The following is a 23,105-nucleotide window of genomic DNA, read 5'->3' as shown; positions in this document are numbered from 1 at the left end:
CTTTGAATACTGCACTGCAAAGGAATCTATCTGCAATCATGATATAACTAAAATTTCTGAAAATAGTTATGATTTGAGAAAATCAACTCAGTTTTAAAATTACACATAAAGTAAATGCAGTGGTTTTTAGTAATTCTTTTATCGTTTGTATCGCTCTCTTTAATTTTCAGACCATCCATTTTTTAACAACAAATAGTATCATCTGGCATCATATTTTCATGATGGTACATTGATAATAGTACTGAGTATAAAGTATGTATAAAGCGAAAGTAAAACATTGATGGTTGGAAGATAAAAAAGAGTGATACAAAAGGAAAATGGATAACCAAAAGCAACTATATTAATTTATTCAATTTTTACCTGTAATTTTATAACTTGGTGGAAAACAACTAATAGACTAGGCGGTATCTGTTTTGGTTTGGGTGAATCGTATATCCACGGAGATTTTTGGCTTTTTGGCTTTCAAATATCACTAGAAATGAAAATTTATCTATGCGCATAAAAAAAAACGTGGGCTTAACTTTTGGCGGCACAATATGTTAAAAAAATTCGAAAAATGTCATATTTTTCTTCCTATTTAATTATGTATCTTTTCAAGAGTTGATTTTAGGCGAAAATGGAAGAGGAAAAAAATGTTTGTAATTAAATTTTTTACAAAACATGACTAGTTACAAATCGAATGAATCATGATTATTATGGTAAAAATCGAAAAAATCGCAAAAATGGGGTTAAAAAACAATACTTTTTAGGGAATTTTTTTGGGGTATTTAAATTGGGTATAGGACCTTTATACTTGGCTCAAGAAAACTTCATGTTATGTAGAATCATCACACCAAATTTCATCAAAATCGGTTCGATAGATTTTGCATAATAATTTTGCAATCCAGATTTTGAAAAAAAATTTGCAAATTTTCAAAATTTTGCACAGCAAAAACCAAGGCCCTTAGATACTTGAAAATTTAATCACATATAGAAGGGCTCTCAAGCTTTCAAACTTTTTTTGAAAAATTCGAATCCGTCAATTAGGAGAGCTCTGGCGCTTGTTTAAACATTGGTCGAATTTTTGTACTTATAAACAATTAGAATAACTTTGTGAATATTCAATCAAATCAAATTTTTTAAAGCAGGTTTTAAAAGTTCTTGGAAAGACGCTTCTTTAAAAAAAAAAAAAATCGATTGATCAATTAGTTACGTAGTTATAGCCGTCATTTACACTAAATGTACTGGGACATCCGGGCTAATTTTTCGAAAAATACCTTTGGTATTCCGAGTACTTACCAGGTCTAAGATTACAATACTTTTCTTCATTGGCAACCTACTTTAAAACGTGTTTAAAGTTATTTATGCAAGCGAGAAATTCAATAAAATCGTACGGGTGGTGGTGGTGGGGGAAGCAGAGAGCGCGGCCGCTTCGGCCTGCTCGAAATTGAATCGGCTATAACTACGTAACTAATTGATCAATCGATCTGTTTTTTTTTAAAAAAGAAGCGTCTTTCCAGGAACTTTTAAAACCTGCTTTAAAAAATTTGATTTGATTGAATATTCACAAAGTTCTAATTGTTTATAAGTACAAAAATTCGACCAATGTTTAAACAAGCGCCAGAGCTCTCCTAATTGACGGATTCGAATTTTTCAAAAAAAGTTTGAAAGCTTGAGAGCCCTTCTATATGTGATTAAATTTTCAAGTATCTAAGGGCCTTGGTTTTTGCTGTGCAAAATTTTGAAAATTTGCAATTTTTTTTTCAAAATCTGGATTGCAAAATTATTATGCAAAATCTATCGAACCGATTTTGATGAAATTTGGTGTGATGATTCTACATAACATGAAGTTTTCTTGAGCCAAGTATAAAGGTCCTACACCCAATTTAAATACACCAAAAAAATTCCCTAAAAAGTATTGTTTTTTAACCCCATTTTTGCGATTTTTTCGATTTTTACCATAATAATCATGATTCATTCGATTTGTAACTAGTCATGTTTTGTAAAAAATTTAATTACAAACATTTTTTTCCTCTTCCATTTTCGCCTAAAATCAACTCTTGAAAAGATACATAATTAAATAGGAAGAAAAATATGACATTTTTCGAAGTTTTTTAACATATTGTGCCGCCAAATGTTAAGCCCACGTTTTTTTTTATGCGCATAGAAAAATTTTCATTTCTACTGATATTTGAAAGCCAAAAAGCCAAAAATCTCCGTGGATATACGATTCACACAAATATGGCTTTTTGAAACAGATACCGTCTGGACTATAAGTCGATTTTCTCGGTTCGCTCCCAACTGTCTTCAGTAATTTAAGATATACCAAGATTCTAGGACTATATCCAAAGAGAAACCCACTAAATGTAAAGGAATATGACATTTTTGATATCTATCAAAAACGACAGGATTACAGAATATTTAGAGAGATGGTACCGTGTCTTTAAGTTAGAAGTTTAGGTTCGTAGCTAGTTAACTAAACTCAAAGATTTCGCTGTCCCTGTGTTGTAAATTCGTGATTTGTGTTTACAGTTGAAGCCGTCGAATGTAGAACTTTAGTCGAATTCTTGGTTTTAGGATTGGCTTTTGCTGCTGAATGTTTACAAGGTTGATTGAGTCCTTGAGTACACAAAATATGCAATAGTTGCGAATATGATACCTCATCTCGTTTCCAGAACTGTGCCCATGGAGAAACGTAGTGAAAGCAGGATTTTAACTGTTTTTTGGGTTTCAGGAGTTTTTGGCAATAAAAAAACTTGGGTATAGTGGAATATTTTTCATGTCAGGCTCAGTTTATGATTTCAAAATACATAGCATGACCTCGACAGTTTGTTTACGTTGATGTGTCATATAAATGTGAAATTAAGGCATGCATATTGGATATTCTTCCACTCTTGTAATCAAATATTTTAAAATGTACAGGACGACGCGTTAAGAAAATTAAGTGTGATCACTATATCAATATTGCTATTTATAAACTATTTAGCAACAGTCGAATTTTGCAGGAATTTTCTTGAAAATAATTATATATTTGTTTGTACACAGTTTCCTGTCTTCATGTTAAGAATATAAATTCAAAAAACGGATGAACATGCTTACACTGTCTATTTTCTTCTAGGAATGAATTTGTGGATTGTTCTAGCTCAATGATCCCAAGGGTGAATCTAATTTATTGGCAAGAATGAAATACAACTTTATTATTCTATTTTTTTTATTCCTTTGTGTATTGTTTACTTTTTTGATTATTATTTATGTATTTTTTAATCACAAGTGTTTTAATAAATTGTTGAAATAAAGTAAGAGTTCTTATTACAAACTCCCTGAAATTATTATTATTAAGAATATATTGGGTAAGTATTGTTGCAGGAGACACCAGATTCGATTCGTTTGCAGGACTTGATTCTTAAAACCAGAATTATAATGACAGTTCCGAAATGTTGCTGGGAAATAATGCGATAAACATTTTTATTCAAGACTATGTATAGCCTTTAATATAAATTTTGAAACGTTTTCACGGAACATACCTCAACCGAATAATGAAAACTGATTTTCTTAGAATTTTAGTGGGTTACTTGTAAATGGTAAAAATAAGAACATGCTCCATAAATGTATTTGTTTAATAAAACACATATCAGATATACATAAATAATTTATGATTATACATTGATTTTAATTCAACAGTCTTTAAACAACATAGAGGGCTCACTGATTATACATCACGATAATATGCTTCGTATCATAGAAGTAGAATCAGGTTTAGAACATCCTCAATGTTTATTTACATTTATATATTCGGTAAGCCAAACGGATACAATTTGGGGAAACAGAAATTTCAAGTGGACATTTCGTTTTCTTTTCCATGATACAAATTCACTATCAGGCCCTAATAGTTGCCCTCCAGCCCTATGTGCAATTACTAGGGCCAAAATATGTACAGGTTATTGAAAATAAATCAGTTCGTCAATGTCTTGACAAAGTAGTAAATGGCATTGTCGGAAATCATACATCTATGAGCTAATCGCAGGCTTAGAATCCTCAATCGTGTTTGATGGAACGTTTATCCTGTAACAAGGTATTTTTTTAGAATTTTGAATGGCTTGGATTTGCCTAAAGTAATTTCAATAGTACATACTTAAATTAAACTGAGTGGAAGTAATACAATTGCTTCACATGTCAAGTTGAAGGATATATATTGTGTTTCGAAAATACTTTTAAAGTTATAAAATTTGAATTATTGACTTACCAACACTTTTGGTGATCTCAATCTGCTGTTTTCCATAGAACGTCCAATGGAGTCATCAAAAAGTTGGTCATCAGCTATCAGATCTTGAATACTTTCCCAGTCTTGGCTGTAATTAGATATTTACTGTATACAATTGAAGAGCTTGGTATAAAAACCGGTTAAGTCAATTTTTTAAAAGGTTGTTGGAACACTAAAGAATCTTTTTAGTGACCAAATAAACAACATAATAGAATTTTTGGTTTCTTTTTCATTTGTATAAATATTAATTACTAAAACTAGTGCACTACAGTAAGGTTGAAAGTTAATAAAAAGTGAACTTTACCGATTTTTACAACATTCTTCAATTTTACCATTCCGAGTCTCATTGATTTTGAGTCATTTATTTGTAACACGTTAATTTTTGTGCAATTATTTTATGATATTTAATACTAATATAATGTAACAATGATAAATACAAAACTATAAAACTAAAAATATGTTGTAAAAGTCGTTATTGTACCGATTCACTAACTTCATGACAAAATTTCTGCACGGAATATACATTATCATGAAAATTGTGACTATTTTACAATAATTGTGAAATTATTATCAATCAATTGTAAATTTTTTCAAATTTTCAATATTCTATGAAAATTTCATACAATCACCATTTTAGGAACAATTGTACGAATTTTCGCGCATTGTTTTCTGCGTGTGGACTATGTCTCATTTCATTTTTCAGTAATAAATAATAATTAGAGGAAAGCTTGATCGGTCAGGTGTCAGTTATCCATTGGGGATTAGAAGTTGTTTCGGAGGACCAAGGAAGCTGAAAACATCAAATTATAGGTCCACTTTTGGACGGTGTTACATGCCTTTGAAATTATACACCAAAATGACCATCATTCTCAAAGTCATTTTGTAAATTTATAGAAGTACACTGCTGAAAGGGAAGTGGACTTGAAACCATTGTATGTTAATTATACACTCGGTGCATTAGTAAACTTATTAATTATCATTTTTGTAAAGGTATAGTTGTATTCCTCTCCCCACTACATGACAGGATATATGACCAGAATGTTTGTATGAATATGTTATAAAAGAGTTAGCCTATATTATTCAGTTGTTCTACTTTTAAATAATTCTGTAACATTTTTAGCGAAGATTGGCGATATATTAAAAATGTTATTTTTTAAATATTTGAAAAATCTGCTGCAATATCCAGATAGTATAATATTTTGCCAAGTAGAACACTATTACTTTATTACAAGATAATTTAAAATATTGTTTTTGATTTAAAGCAATTCATATCATCTTTCATTTAAAAAAAGTGAAATAAAAGTATATTTGTGTGGAATTATTACGTCTTGAATTCACTCTGTCTTGTTTGTTAAATTTCATAAAATATTTACATCTTTTTTCGTAGCTGATTTCATTTTCACTCGCCCAGTCCTTCAATCCCTAATCCAATACCTTTTTGTATCTTACTTTGAAAAGCTTAACTGTGGGTGTACAGTGAGTGAATTATTTAATATGATGAAACGTATTTATGCATTTTTGTTTTTACAAAACTGATAAACCGTTATTGTGTTTCTGTCGAGACATAAAAACTGAAAATGGTAATAAGTGGCACTTTTAATATAGAAAATCTGTGGAAGATTTGGGAAATTATAATTTAAATCCAGTTAGGAACATAGAATTGCTGTTGTACTCCTTTCTATGTTCTCCTAACATTAAACACTTACCCTCTTAAAGAGTCTCCGTCATTACCGGAAAAAAGTGATTCTGAATTACGTTTGGCGGCAATATCCATGTCTCTTTCATGTGGGTAATGTAAATCTAAAGGGCCCTGAATTAGTCTTGATAAAAACCATTTTGTTTTGAAATCTTTACCGGATGTCTCTTCTCTACCCAAGGGATTCTGATTTCCGCTTCTTTTTCCATGAGCTAAAAAAATGTGTTTTCTAATGTAAAAAGTTACGATGATGAGCCATATTCAGATGAATGAGAAAGTATACATTTTTTACATAAACTTTATTAAGACTCAGATAGGATAATACCCAAAAACCTATCCCATAATAAATAAAAGTTTGATGCTCTATAATGTCTCTGTTTTCTGGAATAAATAGCGTACTTAATGTTTTTTTTAATTTGATATGAAAGTGCTAAGTGAGATACTTCGACTGTAGTAGATATCAAACGTTATTAATGTTACAAACTTATGTCACATTAGTTTTTTCAATGTCATCATCATCAGTTACAAAAGATAATTTGTCAAATATTTAATACTTTCTAGCAGGACTCGTTGGCAGAATATTTTTATTTTGTTAATATTCAAACTATTTTTTTTACTTGATTTTTGTAAATTTTTCATTTAGTGGAAATTATTAACTGAAAGGTTATAAATTGACATAAAAGCAAAACAAAGAAATAAAATGACACTTGACAATTACCGACCTTATTCTTTTACTAAATCATCTAAAACAAAATCAGATGTTCTGCACAAAAATCATAAAGTAAATCGCTTCTATCGGTAGTCTTTCATTGTTTAAACGGGTTTTATGTTTGACGAGGGTCATAATGTGACAATGTATGAAGTCAATGGTTTATGGTCATATAGGTATTACCGTAAATTTATATATTTCAGGCAATTTGAAAACAGCATAATGTAATTTTTTATTGTCACGATATATTTAGTAGGTAAGATGTAAGTATAAGTAGAAATCACACAACTAATTCCGTACGAGTATTGTTATTTTCTAATCTTCACGTATCGTAGTTTTAACCGCAGTTATGATTCAAAAATACAATGTCCCACACAGACAGATAAATAATTTTAAAAATATGCAGAGACGAATGGGATGTAATACAAAAGTAGTATAAACACGCTGTTTCGGATTCAAATTTTGACTGCAAGCAGGAAAAACTATAATAATAATCGTAATATCGCGTAGGTAACTTATTCTATTTAATTATCATCAATACAAAAGAAAATGCTTCGGCAAAGGCTTAATCTCATAAAACAATTTTGTAGATTGACAAATTGTTGACAAAGGTATTGCAGCAATGTAAAATTAAGGAACGAAATGTTTTTTTAATAAATATTTTCTATAAAGAAAAAATATAATTTACCTCCCCAACAGGCATGTCCATAGTTCAAGCAGGATCCTAGAACAAAAAGGAAACAAAATTAATTAAGATATCTAACTGCTAGCGACATTTTCTGTTCATTTCATAGTCATAGTTCACTTTCGTGGTTGAACGTACATAATTATTCCAATAACATTCTACCTTCTTATATTTTTTGATTTCGTATTTAGAAAAAAATGATGTGTGCCAAAGTTGCAGGAAATTTTCTTGCGATTTAAAAACTTTACTGAAATACAACAGAAAATAGCATTTTGGAAATACAAGTCAAACATAAATTTCTTTGACAGAAAATCCTGTATATTTATACATATTGGTATAGAGCGTTTCCTGAACGTTATAATGGGGTTAGATGAATCTATCTCAAATAATAAGAGAAATATGGCCAAAAAAAATTAAAGAGCGTACTGCTTTGGCCTTATTAACAGAGATAAAGCTATCAAACTTTATATCAATGTAATCGCTGAGAAAGGATTATATCCAAATGAGAAAATATATATACTATGTACTATTTAAATAAAATACGGGTTTAATGGATTTGTCCGATATTGGCGTATGCAATACAATACAATGCAAAGCAAAAAAGTTAAGTGGACTAGAATGTTATGTGAGTTATATCTATCTACATTTATTTGTTTACAATGAACAATGACAAACCATTACGTCTACGTTCGAGATAATGCGATCGTTGATTAGCTGACTCGTAAAAAATTACACCAATTACAGCCGATGAAACAGAATGTTGTGTTTTAATGTAATCTTGATCTTATTGTTTTAATAATTTTTAATTTTACCGAAATTTATATGTCAATGTGAAGGAAACAAAATTACTGGCCATGAGGCACTATTTACAAAAGCTCTGTAGTTGCCTATAATAACCAAAATATGTTTAAACGGACTGTAGTACACATCCCCAAAATTATAAGATTTTACATTGAGACTTCAAGCGATGTCGACTTGATGCGTAGATCAAAGTGAAACGCTTTTTTCATGTAGTTTAACACATACATATTTTATTAACATCGTCACAGAGTTATTCAGAGTTTTTTGTATTAAGTAAAATATTATTTATGAACAAAAAGTATGTGGATGGAGACTATATTATTTTCTAATGGGAAATACTATTCCGAAATTTTTATTGCTCTTATATTCTCACATTTAAATAGCCTACTCAATTGTTCTTAAAATCAAATATAAACTAACAAAATTAACAGTTTATTAAGTCGTTTTCTATTTACTCAACAATTTCGCTATTCAGGATGAGGATAAAGTCCTAACCACGTTTACAATTTCTGTATGACATATGTAAATAAGTAATTTTTCCTAAAACATTATACCTCTTTCAAAGTATTAGAAAGCATAAGACTTTTTTAACGTTTGTACGTTTAAACAGAAACAGAAAACAGAAACAGCAAATATGAAACTACATGCGGGAATCTTTATGGCATGAAAATACTACATTGGTAAGTTTACCGGCCTAAGGTCTACACTATTTCCCAACTGTTTTTTCCTCATGTGGAAGACCTTTTTTCTCTTAATAACTTTCATTATAAGGAGGGTTTTTTGATACCTATTCCCTTCCAAAGATATAAGATAATACTTATAGAGAAATAAACTTGCTCGATCAAGACTGTTATAGATAATCAATAAAAAAAATTGGATACGATTTTCATTTTTGAAGAAGGTGGAATAGATTCGATATTATCAATACCACGAATAATTTATACAAATAATAAAAATATTGAAAGTATCTCGTTTTTCATGGCAACGCTGATAAAATCAGTACTGTTACTTGACTGAACCAGTGTTTTTCTCTTTAAATACCATTTTATACATTTTTTGAATGAGATGACATATTGGAAAACTTTTTTAGTAACAACTTTTGAGAAAAATAAGAACTTGTCACAACCTTTAGGGCGATAAACTAACCAAGGTAGAATATGTCAAATTATAATCAACTTACTAAAAAAATATTGAGAAGTGTATCTAATGGATGTCCCAAAATTAATGCAAGATTTTAATTTTGCGCGGTAAAATGCCAATGAAAAAAAGAGAGCGTGACAGTTGACAGTTTAGGGTTATTAAAAATGGAGCGCTACACGTTTTCATTGTTGAGCAAATTTGAAAAATAATGAAAGTTTGGCAACTACAGGTCGCAATTTTCGTACAAAATATGGTCGGAATTCAGGGAAACTAGATCAGTTAGTGATCTTAAATAATCGAAGTAGTTCGTGCGAGTGGTGCTGAGATCCCAGACACATCAATTCGGCAGCTGGACATTTCGAGAAGCTCTTTGCAGCGTATTCTCCCGAAAGATTTACAAAGTTCAATTGACTCTAGGATTGAAACCTACTGACCACGCGTTCGTTGAATGGATTATGGAACAAATGGATGCTGACTCTTCATCATCTTCAACGATGAGGCTCATTTTCATCTTGATGTCTTCGTTAATCGACAAAATTGTGGCATTTGGGGTTCAGAAAATTCACGAGTGATTATTGAGGCACAAACGCATCTACAAAGTGTTACTGTTTGATGAGGATTTTGGGCTGGAGACATCATCGGACCATACTTCTTCGGTAATGCGGCTGTTAAGGAAATAGCCGTTATTGGTGCTTGCTTTCGCGACATGATAATCCAGTTTTTTGTCCCTAAATTCCAAGATGTTGACATAAACGACATGTGGTTTAAACAAGACGGTGCCACATGTCATATAGCCCGAGAAGTAATTCAATTAGTGCTTGAGTCATTTCATGGTCGTGTAATTTCCCATTTTGGTGGTCTGAATCGGCCTCCTAGATCATGCGATTGAACGCATTTTTCTTTAGGATTTTTTAAAAGTTTTATGTCAACAAGCCCACGACCACTCACCCTTTGAAGCAGGAAATTGAACGCTGTGTCAACGAAATTTAACCGCATTTATGCAAAATGGGCAATAAAATCAAATCAATAAAAACATTACAATTTTTAATTAAAAACCTGTGTTTTCTATCAAAATTACTTCTTGTGTGAATTTTGGGACACCCTATATTTATATATCGTCAAATATATAATGTTTTGTATGTCGTATTGTCTATATTCTGAAAGACATCCTCCGATTTATATAAAAAAATTTTACAGTTCCATTATTTTCGATTTATGATTGTAATTTAATTAATGGCAATTCATTGTCGTATTGAAATAAAAACAAATACATTCAAGTTTCTAAGGATTTATCATTAAATTATTTACCATTGTAATCTAACCTTTTTAAGAAAGGAATATCAAAAATCAGATTCGTTAAGCTCCGCAGGGGTCTAAGTGTTACTTTAATTCTATATTTAGCCACGGCTATAACAAATGATATCCGCTCAAAAAGAAATATTTCTCAGGTGCTAAGCTCTGCCGTATAATTCAGGCGTACAAACTTTCAGAATATTTTGTTTGAACATAATTTGTGATAAGGGAGAAGAATAACTTTCACTTTTAGGTAACGCTTTATTGTAGATCAGAAGAGCACAGACTTGTTATCCCTGTCAGGATAAGCGATTTCTTTAAATTGCTCTCCATCTGTTCAAATCTCCAAAGTCATTACCCTGTAGTGCTTATTTTCCGTTTTATTTACTTACTTCGTTTCATTGATGCTCAATTAGTTGGAGACACGCGGAAAGTTGTTTCTCTGTTTTGATGCTTAATTAAAATAAAGTGGGAATATATTAAGATTTTTCTAATTATGCAAATTTAGGAAAAATGCTCTTTTGAAATGAATAGTGAAACCAAAAGTTGTTTTATTAAAATATCGGTCGATAGCCGCACTGTTTAAGGCGTCAGTACTTAAATCGTGTGCTAATTCTGCTTGGGTTCGATTCCCGCGGCCGGTAGACCGTAGATTAGCTATGCTTGTATGGAGGATTGGCACCCTCTGTGCAGGTATAGTAGGGTGGAAGAATGTTGGCTTGGGTCAATGTGAGAGATTGACACCTGGTTGGCATTTGACCAGCCCCCTAATTAATGAGGCTTTCCAAGTTTCCCTCATTCATGCACTGAATGGTAGTTAGGGCCTACCAACATAAGTCGCTCCTGGGCGCAAATGCGGCCTGCTTAATAATAATAATATGACGCCTCCTCTCCCGCACAAGTCTCCGACTTCTGGGCTAATTACGAGGTTTGTCTTACTTTAATGATAATGAAATAAAATTGTGTTTCGTGAACTGACTTGATGAATTCCAATGGCCATCATTTCATTACATAAAATAAATTTTAAGTTGTTTGTGACATCCTGCAACTCTTTTTAAATTAAGATAAAAATAATTATGTTTTATGACTTTTAATAGGATGAGAAATGTCTTCTAGAATTATCTAAAGCTGATTTACTATTTCTATACATACTGAAAAGAATACAACAACATTCCCCTTGAAGTAATTGGGAAAAATTTAGAGTTCACTTTAATGCAGTATAAATTCTTTTAAATTTTCTTTCCACCTAATTTCGACTACAAGTTATACACTACAAATATATTCCGAACAACTGCAAATATTAAAAGAAATTTTGTGAGCACAGTACATGAATGAAGTGACATTCAACGTGATAAAATTAAATCTTAACTCCGTGGCGTAGGTATAGTTAAATTTTCCTAAATGATGGCAAAATGATTTGTTGATTTTTTCATTGCTTTTATCGATTGCCATTTCTAGGTGACTGTAAGTAATTGCTCTTTAGTATACCGAGTGATTTTTTTTAACCTAAAACTTTCAAATATCTCGACAAATACGAAAAATATGACCATAATCAAAATTTAATCATTCCACGGAGGGAATACATTGGTACCAAAATTAGTCTCCCTTCCCCCTTGTTGTAGGTAGGGTGGGGGTAACTTTAAAATATTAAATAAACCCCTATCTTTATTGCAGATTCGGATTCTATGGCTAAAAGTACGTAGGATTTGTCTCAAAAACTTTTTCGATTCATGATAGGTGGTGCTGTAATCGACGTAATTATTTTTTTTTGGTTTCTCCTACGCATACGAGTCTGCAATATATTTGCAATAAAAAATACCACGTTTTCACTGTAAATAATCAAAATTAGTTTTAAAACAAATTTTATTTCTCATTATTACTTTTCAACGCCTATGACTAAGGCTGTCAGAGAGGATCGCAATTCAATGGCGTATAAAGGGGGACAACTGAGACATGTGTGAACCGCTGCCCCAGAATGCTTTTCACGTTCATGTCACCTTGGTATACTGTTGTTTTGTTGTCGTGCGGATGTTACGTAATTAATTCTTATCCGTTAGTGTTTATGGTAGTGTATTGTAGACAATTTAATTTTTGCTGTTTTAAAAAATAAAGCGTTCGCCTATGTTCCGCGGCTCAATTCTGACAGCTCTACTTATGACTTATCGGAGTGTTTGAATTAATCTGCTTTCAAATGGATATATTTTTTTGTATTTTGCTTTAAAAATACCATTTCTTTTGTTAAAAATAATTCTTCTAAAAATGTCTTATGTTTGCATTTAACGTTTGTCTTATTTATTTCTTCGTGTTTTATGTAACCGCAAAAAATAAAAAATAAACGTACAAAGAACGAAACAACTTTAAGAAATAACTCATTTTCCCAGTTATTCAAAATTTGCAAAATTAATAAACTTTTTTTACGACAAATTTCGAGTATTTACATGAACGGTGGCATTTTTTATTACAAATACATTGCAGAATTTTAAGCTAGGTTCTCAATAGGAGAAATCGAAAAAAAATTCAGACAAACCTTACGTACTTTTAGCCGTAGAATCTGATTCTGCAATACAAAATAGACCAGTCCTAGTTAAGACTTCAAGATATTTTCTTGATAGAATACTTATTTTTTAATATATTTTAAAGTTCCAGGTTAAAAAAATCACCTATATAATATCAGTACTATTGTACCTAATTAATTGAGTTGATTTTTTCGCATTCTTGAATTAAAATGGAACAAATCGCACTTTTTCGCAACCACGTATGGAGGTTACATGAGAAGCAAACAATTGAATTTATAGACAACAGCTAATAAATTTAGCACCTAATAAATAAAATCGGAAAGTATTTAATAATCGTTCTTCTCATATACATTTATAATTTCAATGACTCGTGTTGGAGGCACTATGTACTGTTATTAATTAAATACCTTGTCACCATTTGCATTTTCCACATAGGTGTGTAAAGCGGAAATTGATACAAGCAAATTCTTTATTTTAAGATAATAGCAAAACAGCATTATCTGATTAATGGAAATCTGTTTCCTAGAAACGCTTTTAATACTTAATAAATGGTTTTAATTTGCTATAACACACTATTACTTGTTACACTGAATGGAAAAATATGACCTCATTGATATATTAGTTTTCCAAAGGAGGTATAAGAAAATAATTTCCTTTCAAGTTATAGGTCAAGGAATTAACTGCATTTTATATAACAATCTTATAGGAAAAATGTAGAGGTACTCTTACAGCGATCTTTTTTAAAAAAGTATACTTCAAATTTTCCTATAACCTTTTTTCATCCTGGCTTTATAAATTTTTTTTCTAGTTACTCTGACTAAGAAGACTATCAAAGAAGTGAAAATATAATATCATTCAGAATCTTTTAAAGTTTACTGCCTAGAAATGGAACATTGAATTTCGTTTGCGGACAGAGTTATTCCTACAGTTTGTCACTTTGGTGCCTAAATGAAACAGCACGGTGTTGTGGTCTGCGGGGTTTAAATCTCTAAAGTTTTTTACACGTTATATCTAAAGAACTTCAAAAATTTATTTTTGAAACTATATCAAAATATTTTCCTGGCTGATAATATGATTGAACAGTAATAAAATATCATGTTTATGAAACGATTTTGTAGCACTGCTGTGGTACGTGTCTTTATTATTACCTAATTTTATGTTTCATTTGTGTAATATTTTAATAAGAAACAATTTGCATTATTTTGACAGAAGTCAAGAAGGAAGAAGAAACTGAGGATAATATATGTACATCGGATTTGAATGAAAAAAAAAGGAAAAAAATGGAAACTGTAGATGAAACGCCTTATGAGACAAAATATATTGCTTTTTTCATTGACAAAGGTGCGTATTTAAGTGAGACAACTGCAGAATATATGCTAAGGTCCATTTTCACTGGCAACAAAATGAGACGCTGATAAACAAATAGTTAATACTGAAACGAGTTTTTATAGAAAATTTAACTTGTGCAAACAGATATATAAATTCTAATTCCAATAATCACAGTAACTAAAGGAGGGTAAATTTAAAAGTTTATATAGAATTCGATAAATTTATCCAATCCTCAAAAATGAAATTTTAGTGGATGATTTTGCTTTCTCAAAGAATTGCATGGCCCGATTCAAATTTGCTTCCAGTGCAGTAAAGGCTGCACTGTGTTAAGATTGGATGTTATGTCGTTAATAAACATTATGAATAAAAGTGGGACGAAAATAGACTCTTGAGGTACCTCATACCTGCAAATATATTTTAAAACTTACATAGCCACCCAGAAAATTTGGTTGACAGAACTTTTGAAAATATTAAAAATTAAAGAAATTTTCAAAACAAGAAAACGAAGTTATTACACACGACTGAATAAGATTCAAAACATTTAGGTTGAAAAAATTATTAGTACAAGTTCTTATGACATTTTTCCAAAGTTAAATTGACAAATTATTATTATTTTCTATTTCCAGTTGCAAAACAAAATAAAAAATTGACTTTTATTTTATTAATTGAATGCCTTGTATTTCATTATATGCTTTACAAAAATGTTTATCTTAGTAACATGAGGATATGATTGTAAGTACTAAAATATATTTTTTATTCTGCTAGATTCTGAATGCGCTATGTGCTAATCGATATTGTAGGGGAGCTAAGTTAACGTAGATAGTAAAATGCTTTCAATAAGAAATTTGTCAGTAAGTGAATAGGACCAAATGATCCAATCGGGTCATCATCTAGGATTTAATAATGTTGGAGTTTTTCCTCTAAGGACTATTACAAAAACAAAATATTTTCTCGGTGAAAATTTAGAGGAAACTTGGAAAACTTTGGCAGCACAGTTTTCAAATATCTACTTGTTCACTGTAACTTGCAGCCCTATAAAGAGTGGGTGGGCGTTGATAGAAATAATTTTTATTTTTGGGAGCAAGTAGGTAGTATAGGCATTACACCTTCTATGTGTTACTTTGAATATGTTTAGAAGTACTTAATACTTATTGTTAGTGAGTCATTGTAAGTCTGAATCATTTGAATTCAGTAATTTGAAAGGTCGAAGTTTTTAAACATATAGATGTACTTTATTATCAGTCGCCAAATTTTGTATAAAATTTTAAATTTTCCTTTGTTAAAGTTCTCTATAACAAAATTATTACTACAACGTATTTGATACTTTTAATTGAATCGTCTCTATTTTTTTCTCTATTTAAATTAAGTTTATAAAAAGGTAGCACCCTTTCAATACAATTAACATCAAAGAAGATATTTTTTATCAGTTGGTTCCATTTTCCGTCTTTTGTTTTATGCATGGACAGTTTATTTTGATAAACCATTAAATTTTATAGAATTAATACTTTCGTGAGAAATGCTTTTATGGATGAAATAACAAAGGAATTAATACAAAAAAAAACAACAGAATAATGATCATTTTAAAATCCTTCTGTGACAATTACATTACAAAGAAATTTTGCTAACAGTGAATAATTCTAATGTAAAGCTCCATGCGAAAAATGAGAAAAAATAAAGGACTGAGCGACAACGCAAATTATTTTCTCAATTAAGTATTAAAAGAAAAAATGGATGTTTGTCGTAAGCAGGCAGGTTTTATATTTCTTTTACCAAAATATATTACGCATTTTCTAAGAAGTATTAGTAAAACAGTTTCCGGTATTTACGGTTATATTTTATCACTAGGCGGGAAGATATGATGGAAAAGTGTGTGATTCTTAGTTTTATAGTTTCCTGTAGAAGAAATCAAGATTAATTTGGTATATTTTCCGGCTTTAATTTTTAACACTTTCTTTTATAAAAATAGATGGCTAAATGCAAGTTCTGTAAGTAAATCTATTGTAGTGCAAACGTATTATTTCGTTTATTTTCTGAATATTACTAAGTTACAGAAAATTTTCCACTCTCTATCCATAACGTTCAAAACGTAATAAATTATGTAAGCATTTAAACAACTTTTTTGACAAGTTTTAAAATTTTCAATATGTATTACATAACACTGCACCAAACAGCTAATTACATTTGAAGTTTAAATCAAATTTCTGAGCTTATACAACTCTAGTGACATTATTATGTCCTTAATTACACATATCTCTTTGACGCGCGGAGAGCGAGTCATTGCAATTAAAAACTTAAATGCACCAGCTACTTCGACACGTTTTACCAAAAAATGTTATTGTACCTACATGTATATTTTGGTATGAGAGTGTATTTAAGAATCCAAATTATTTGTACTTATTGCTTTAAGTTCAAAGGTAATTTAGTCATGCGGTATCCTAAATAATAAAAGATTACTATTGTTCTGCAAAGTTTCGTTACAAAAAGGAAATAAATAATGCACGAGCTATTTGTAAGCTTTCTAGAGCATTCTTATCCCGTAACAGGTTCTGAAAGGAATTATTCGCCTTAAATTTTTATGTTGCTTTAGTTGTGAAGTTTCTATATTAAGAAAAAGTTGATCAATAAATAAATAAACAAATAATCGTATAAACTTCACTCGCATGTATAATATATTATTTGACCATTTTATCACCACCTACCCCAAAAGTTGTCAAATTTCATCTTTTTATACAGTTCAAGAATAAAGTTTCTAATGAAGTTTCGAGTATTCCTTTATTCAGTAAAAGTGCGATCGAGAGATTCTTTCAGAACGTTTTCATTGATCCATTTTTTCGAAACAATAATAAGTAATGTAAGCTGTAGGTAGATACTATTGTAAAACTGTTTAACATAACCTGTTTGCTATGAAGCTGACTAAGTTAGAGCAAATTTATTGCGAAATTTTAGATCCAGCGGATGGTAAAATTAGCTATTTTAGAATTATTAGGAAATATCCATAAAAAGTTATGTTCCTGGGAATTCATACCAGAGCATTTTTAAGATTCAAAGGCTGGTCCTGAATTTGATATTGTTTAAAATAAGTGAAATGTTAAATTTGTTCATGTGGTATCGTTATTGGAGAATTACCAAGAGGAGGATTTTTTGAAACAACTAAGCTTCCAAAGAATTTATGAAAAGTTTTAGTTGTATGTTAAAAAAGCAAATTTTATAATAAAATAGTTAGTTTTACTTAAGGCTGACGTTTTATAGATAAGAAATCGCACTCTTATTAAAACAATGCATGATAGAACAATTACATCCATCCAGGAAGTAACGAAGCGTAACACTAAACTAGAGCAACTTCCTTTAATTTTTCGCATTGAAAGATCAAGGAGAATAGGTAAATATCAGAAAATGTACCTTTCCTGTTTTGTTCAGCAAATTTGCAAAGATACTCAATAATTGTGATTAATGCATGTGTCAATAGTTTTCTAAAAGCATTCTGCAGGGTGTGACTATGTTTATGGTACCATATGCGATTTTATGCATGTTTAACAAGTGTGCAAAATTTAGAAAACGTAAGGCAAACATACGAATTAAAAGTTTTTTTCCCTAATTTTGAAAGTATTGTTAGTCTTATACCCTGAAAAAAACTTATATAACTGGTACAGTGAAAAGATATTTAAACGCCCCCTTATATATACTTATTTATCATTTATCTTAGCAATATTAATAGCATTTTTCATAACGTCAAAAGTATTAAAATATCTATTTGTTTTTTTTTATTCAGTCTACAGGGTATATCACAACGAGTAGTAAATTATTATTTACCTTGGACTTTTGCTTTTTCAGGTACAAGACGTTTGGAATGTTATACTTATCTCTAAATATCTTCTGAATAAACGAATATGAGTATTGAAACGAAATTTTGTTTATATATTCATGAATAAATTGGTATTCAATATGAAAAAAAATCTCAGTTTAAACCAGGGGGGTAAATATGACATATGCTGCTTAAAATTTCCTCGAAAATTATTGTACACTATTGGAAAAAATAGTATCGCTTTTGAGAGGCAAATTTTTTGATCTTTTACCGTCTTGGTACAAATTAGCAATTTATAAAGACGATGCGTTTGAACATGAAATTGTAGAACTTATTTAAAATATTTTACAAAATGCCTTTAAAATGGCGCCTACGCCTCAGTACATATTCCGATACGTCTCATAAAGATTTTTGTAACTTAATGAAGCAGCTGATACATTTTTTTTCAAACTTAGATCCCCTGTTTCTCAAATAACGAGCACTTTATGAATAGATATAATATATTAAATTTGGACATGTAACGTTAAACACAATAGTTATATGCATTAAAAAGCTAAAATTACATATGTAAATCCTAAAACTAGTAAATAATTATTAGTAAACTGGATTCCATAAATAAAAACAATGTTTTTCTTAGTTTTGAAATTATTTAAATAACAATATATATTATAATAAATAGTAATTAAGTTTTATCATATTTTATTTTACATGTAGGTGAAAATCGAGAAAAACAACTTTTTTAAACAGCCAAAAATATTATTTTTATTAAAACAAGCATATATTTGTGAATATAATAAGTATGTATTATAAACTAGAATTAAATAGTATTTCCTCATTTTACTAAAGGATTCTTTTTATTCTAAGATAAGAGGATAAGATTCTTTTTACTCAAAATTTCTATATACTCATAACGTATGTAAATAAATTATATTTGATTCAAGTTGATATATATTTCTTATACATTGGTAGCAATCTTACCACTAAAATCATTAAAAATATCGGTAGTAAAATATACAATTTAGACTTTCAAAATTATTTTATATACTCACAATCTTTAACTACATATGTGTATAAAATTTAGTATTTTACATATTCCTAGTTTTATGGGTTTGTACGATTTAAAATAATTTATTAATCATTTTTCTCAAAAAAAAAAAAATAAATAAAAGACAAAACAAAAGTGGATCTATTTAAAAATTTCTATGTAAAATTGCTGAACAATTACCTACTTTTTTGGATGTCATGTCATATGAAATGTTTGCATGCAGATTTATTTTTATAGCTTTGAAAAATAAAATTTGAATACAACATATAAATGTCACGTTATATTGTCACATGAAATAAAGGAATAAATGTTCTCAATTCCCAAAAGTTAGGAACTGCAGAAAAAGTACTACTACTACTACTATTCTGGGAGATATATGACAAAATAGGAACAAGGCGTTTTATAATATTTTCAGCAAGATGTGAGGCTGCTATTTATTGTTGAATATGTTGCTAAATTACATATTTTCAGTAAGTGATACATTCTTATCTAATAAATTTAATAGTATTCCTTGATAAATTTTGCAAATTTAAAATATTTATTAAAGTCAAAATTAAATCAAGTATTTTTTATGAGAGAAAAGAGCGGTCTACGCTGTAACAAGTGTATGAAAAACTAACGAAAATGTTATATAAAATATTCAACAAATCATAAAGTTATTCATTTTGAAACCTGTTTTTAGATTATATATAGCAAGCTTTACATTTTTACTTAGTGAAACTGATAAGGTTCTATAATAATTTATTGAAAAAATTAAAATATAAGGGAAAATATAAGTATTTTCGTGAATATTTAAGAGCAAAATCGCAGCATTGAACTCACCAGCAGCACACTCGGCGAAACAAAAGAATACCAAAACAACTGTGATTTTAACTAAATTAACTGTTACTGGAGACACAGCTCCCTTGCGGGATGGCAGCTTGTAGCACATACTGGCACACTGACAATAAAATCAAACGGAAAACGTTTACTGAACGGACCTTTTACTTGTTGCGTCTATGTTAGGGAAAGTTGCAGGCGCAACAGTGTCTTCACTTCAACTCTGCACACCCCATGTATAGGTTTGGCTTTTATAGGGGATGATTCAACCCCTCCTATCACAGATTTGCCCACTACCACGTATGATTTTTATCTCGTTTTTATTATCTTTACGGTTCTTTATTAACCCATGAAGACAATCCGTCAATGAGGTTCGTGTTGAGGATAAGTGTATGTATGAATATCATAAAATAAATGCGTGGGTTTATCGGTATTGACACTGTGTTATTAAATAAACTCATAATTCGACTGATAGATTTTCTTTCGTCGCTAGACCTCAATCACCAAACGATCATTCAAACAAATATACTCGTAAGTTTATTTAAAACTGAAAATGTGGTTTTATTGTATTTTTATTCGCAGTTCTTAGAATGGACTATTTAAATAGTTCTTTGAAAAACTATTCGGGAATTTAATGTTTTAATCTATAAATACTTTATGTGGAATATTTAGGTGCAACTGTAAATCCAAACTCCAAAATAATATAAGTATATTATTTATTTACTTGTTAATGAATTTAATTATTAATTTTTAGAAAGAAAATGCAAGAGAGATTTTGCATTACAGTTCTTCAGTACATAGCCCTAATATATAGCAATATTGTGCCTTCACCATTTTATACAAAATGTTACAGATGTTAACTTGATAACATCGAAACCATGTTAGAACAAGTAAGTATACAGAGTGTCCCAATACTAATACAAAAATGTCGAGTGCAAATAGATGAGGTCAAAATAATATCAGTTTTTCATATAATTTTTTTTTCTACGAGCCTTCATTAACAAGTTACGGGTCCTCAAAGGTGAAAATTAAAAAGTTATTTTTATTTAGTCTCTAAACTATTAACTTAAGTATGATGCAAATTTGGTGATCGATAACACATGCGTATAGTTTGTTTCTGAAGTTTTCCCAGAATTTTTGCATAGATGGCTATCGCAATCTGCCTGCATGGAAATTGAAGAATTTACCAACGAAAATACCCTCTTGGTTCAACTCGGTAAAATTAACAGTTTAGGAAATATTTGTGATTTTATGTCACAGTGCACATCGATCGGCGCCTCCACCATTTTTTGTTTTTAATTTTTAAATGGACATAATTACCACGATAGAACCGCACATATTTTTAAAATAAAAGTCTAGAAAATCTTACTGTCAATGTAATTTTCACTAACAAAGTTTGACAAACACACTTTACACATAACACAAAATAGAAAAACAAAACAACAATAAGTTAAAGTAACTTAAGTATTTAGCTCCAAATATCGATGTCCATTCACAAGTTCCTCAAAAACGCATGGACCTATTAAATTATTACTGACTGTTCCTCCCCATACATTAATTATGACTCGGTGTTGGTCTTTTGTTAGCACAGTACCGTGGCGGATTCTCTTCATATCATAAATGCAAGTTATGGAAATTAAGAATGCCATTTCTTGTGAAGCCAGACTCATCGATATTTAAATTTTTTTCTAAATCATTTGTAGGCGCTATTAGACGATTCACTAAAAAACCGAAGAAACGTTTGATTCATGCATGATGGGGCTCCTCCCCATTTCAATATTGATGTACGAAATTACTTATGTATTGTTTTTAATAAATGGATTGGGAGAGTACAAAGAATTAATTTCGTAAACTTAGAAAGCATGTGGAGGTGGAAGGTGCCCATATTTAAAATGTATTTTGATAATTTCCTTTCTTTTAAATTATTTTTTTAACTTACTTTAACTTATTCTTGTTTTGTTTTAATCTTTTACAGTTTGTTTCATGTATTTATTTTATTTTAAAAAAAACTTTAAAAATAGCTTAAGAAAAACAAGTTAGAGATTAAAAATAAACATATTATATTTAGGTGTTCAAAATGAGCACATGCACGATTGTGCTCTGTTTCATTTTGAAGATAATCAGTACTTATCAAATTTTTATAGTTTTATGGTCACATGGGTCGCCAACCTTAATCCATTAGACTTTTTCTGTAGGGTCATCCATTTATTTAACACCTAACAATACTATAGAAGAACTTAATCTGGATAGAAGTAATAAAATTAATTTTAAGAATTCTAGAATATTATTTGATGTGAACTGGGAAAATATTCGTCGAGTAAAAAAGTGTACAGCAAGTTAATTTTGAACATTTGTCGAAGTAATATTTACCATTTTCTTGTGTTATTATTATGTAAATGTTCATTTTCAATCTTTAACTTGTACATCTTAAGCTACCAACTCTTTTAAGAGTTTTTGGACTTGCAAAATTACAAAACGTACCTAAACATAACAAAACATAAATATGAAACATTTTATAAAAAAATAAACTAGTTGCTGCCCGTATTAAAAACTGATTTATCTTGAAAAGCATGTATTTTATAATATTTTAGCAACATAAGGCATTTTTAAAATGGTTGACTTTAGAGATATTAGTAAAGTAGACGTTTTTTGAGCAGAAAAGATTTTTTCAGCCCAAAATGAAATACACCGTGGCACAAAAAACGTTGGCAGTTTAAATGCGTCCTAATGGGCGCTTGTGGCGTTCTCTAGCTAGAAGATACAATGAAATCGTCGATAAATTCGAATTTCTCATCCCAAAAAAAAAACCGAACACGAAATTTCACGAAATTAGTAGTCGGAAAATATTAAAAAAAATATTATTTATTTTTTCAACTTTGATACCTTGTAGCTCCGTTATTATTAATTTTTAAATTAAGGAAAGTTTAGTTAACTCAACTTATTTTGAGCCGTACTATGGTAGAGCGTTGTACAGATCCTTTAGACCCTATATATGTGGTGTCAAAGTTAGAACCCAAAACGTACAAAATT

At 29.9% G+C, this 23,105-nt stretch overlaps 2 protein-coding genes across 2 annotated transcripts in view; one reads left to right on the top strand and one right to left on the bottom strand.

Moving 5' to 3' along the window:
- Positions 1-3,164, top strand: part of LOC108904368 (chorion peroxidase) — a 43,777-nt gene extending 40,613 nt beyond the window's left edge. The window contains exon 14 of the mRNA XM_023455551.1: positions 3,098-3,164. Coding sequence (XP_023311319.1) covers positions 3,098-3,164 — 67 coding nt within the window. The remainder of the gene's footprint in view (positions 1-3,097) is intronic.
- A 522-nt stretch (positions 3,165-3,686) lies between these two features.
- On the bottom strand, positions 3,687-20,281 carry LOC108904389. The gene is made up of 5 exons (XM_018706917.1): positions 20,079-20,281; positions 7,334-7,369; positions 5,947-6,148; positions 4,223-4,328; positions 3,687-4,041 (listed from the first exon to the last, which is right to left on the bottom strand). The coding sequence occupies exons 1-5, from the start codon at positions 20,185-20,187 to the stop codon at positions 4,015-4,017; spliced, it is 480 nt and encodes a 159-aa protein (XP_018562433.1). The 5' UTR covers positions 20,188-20,281; the 3' UTR covers positions 3,687-4,014.
- Positions 20,282-23,105: the final 2,824 nt, after the last annotated feature.

Source organism: Anoplophora glabripennis, unplaced genomic scaffold (genome assembly GCF_000390285.2).
Source record: "Anoplophora glabripennis isolate ALB-LARVAE unplaced genomic scaffold, Agla_2.0 scaffold115, whole genome shotgun sequence".
Lineage (NCBI taxonomy): Eukaryota > Metazoa > Arthropoda > Insecta > Coleoptera > Cerambycidae > Anoplophora > Anoplophora glabripennis.
This window is presented reverse-complemented; position numbering and strand designations above follow the sequence as displayed.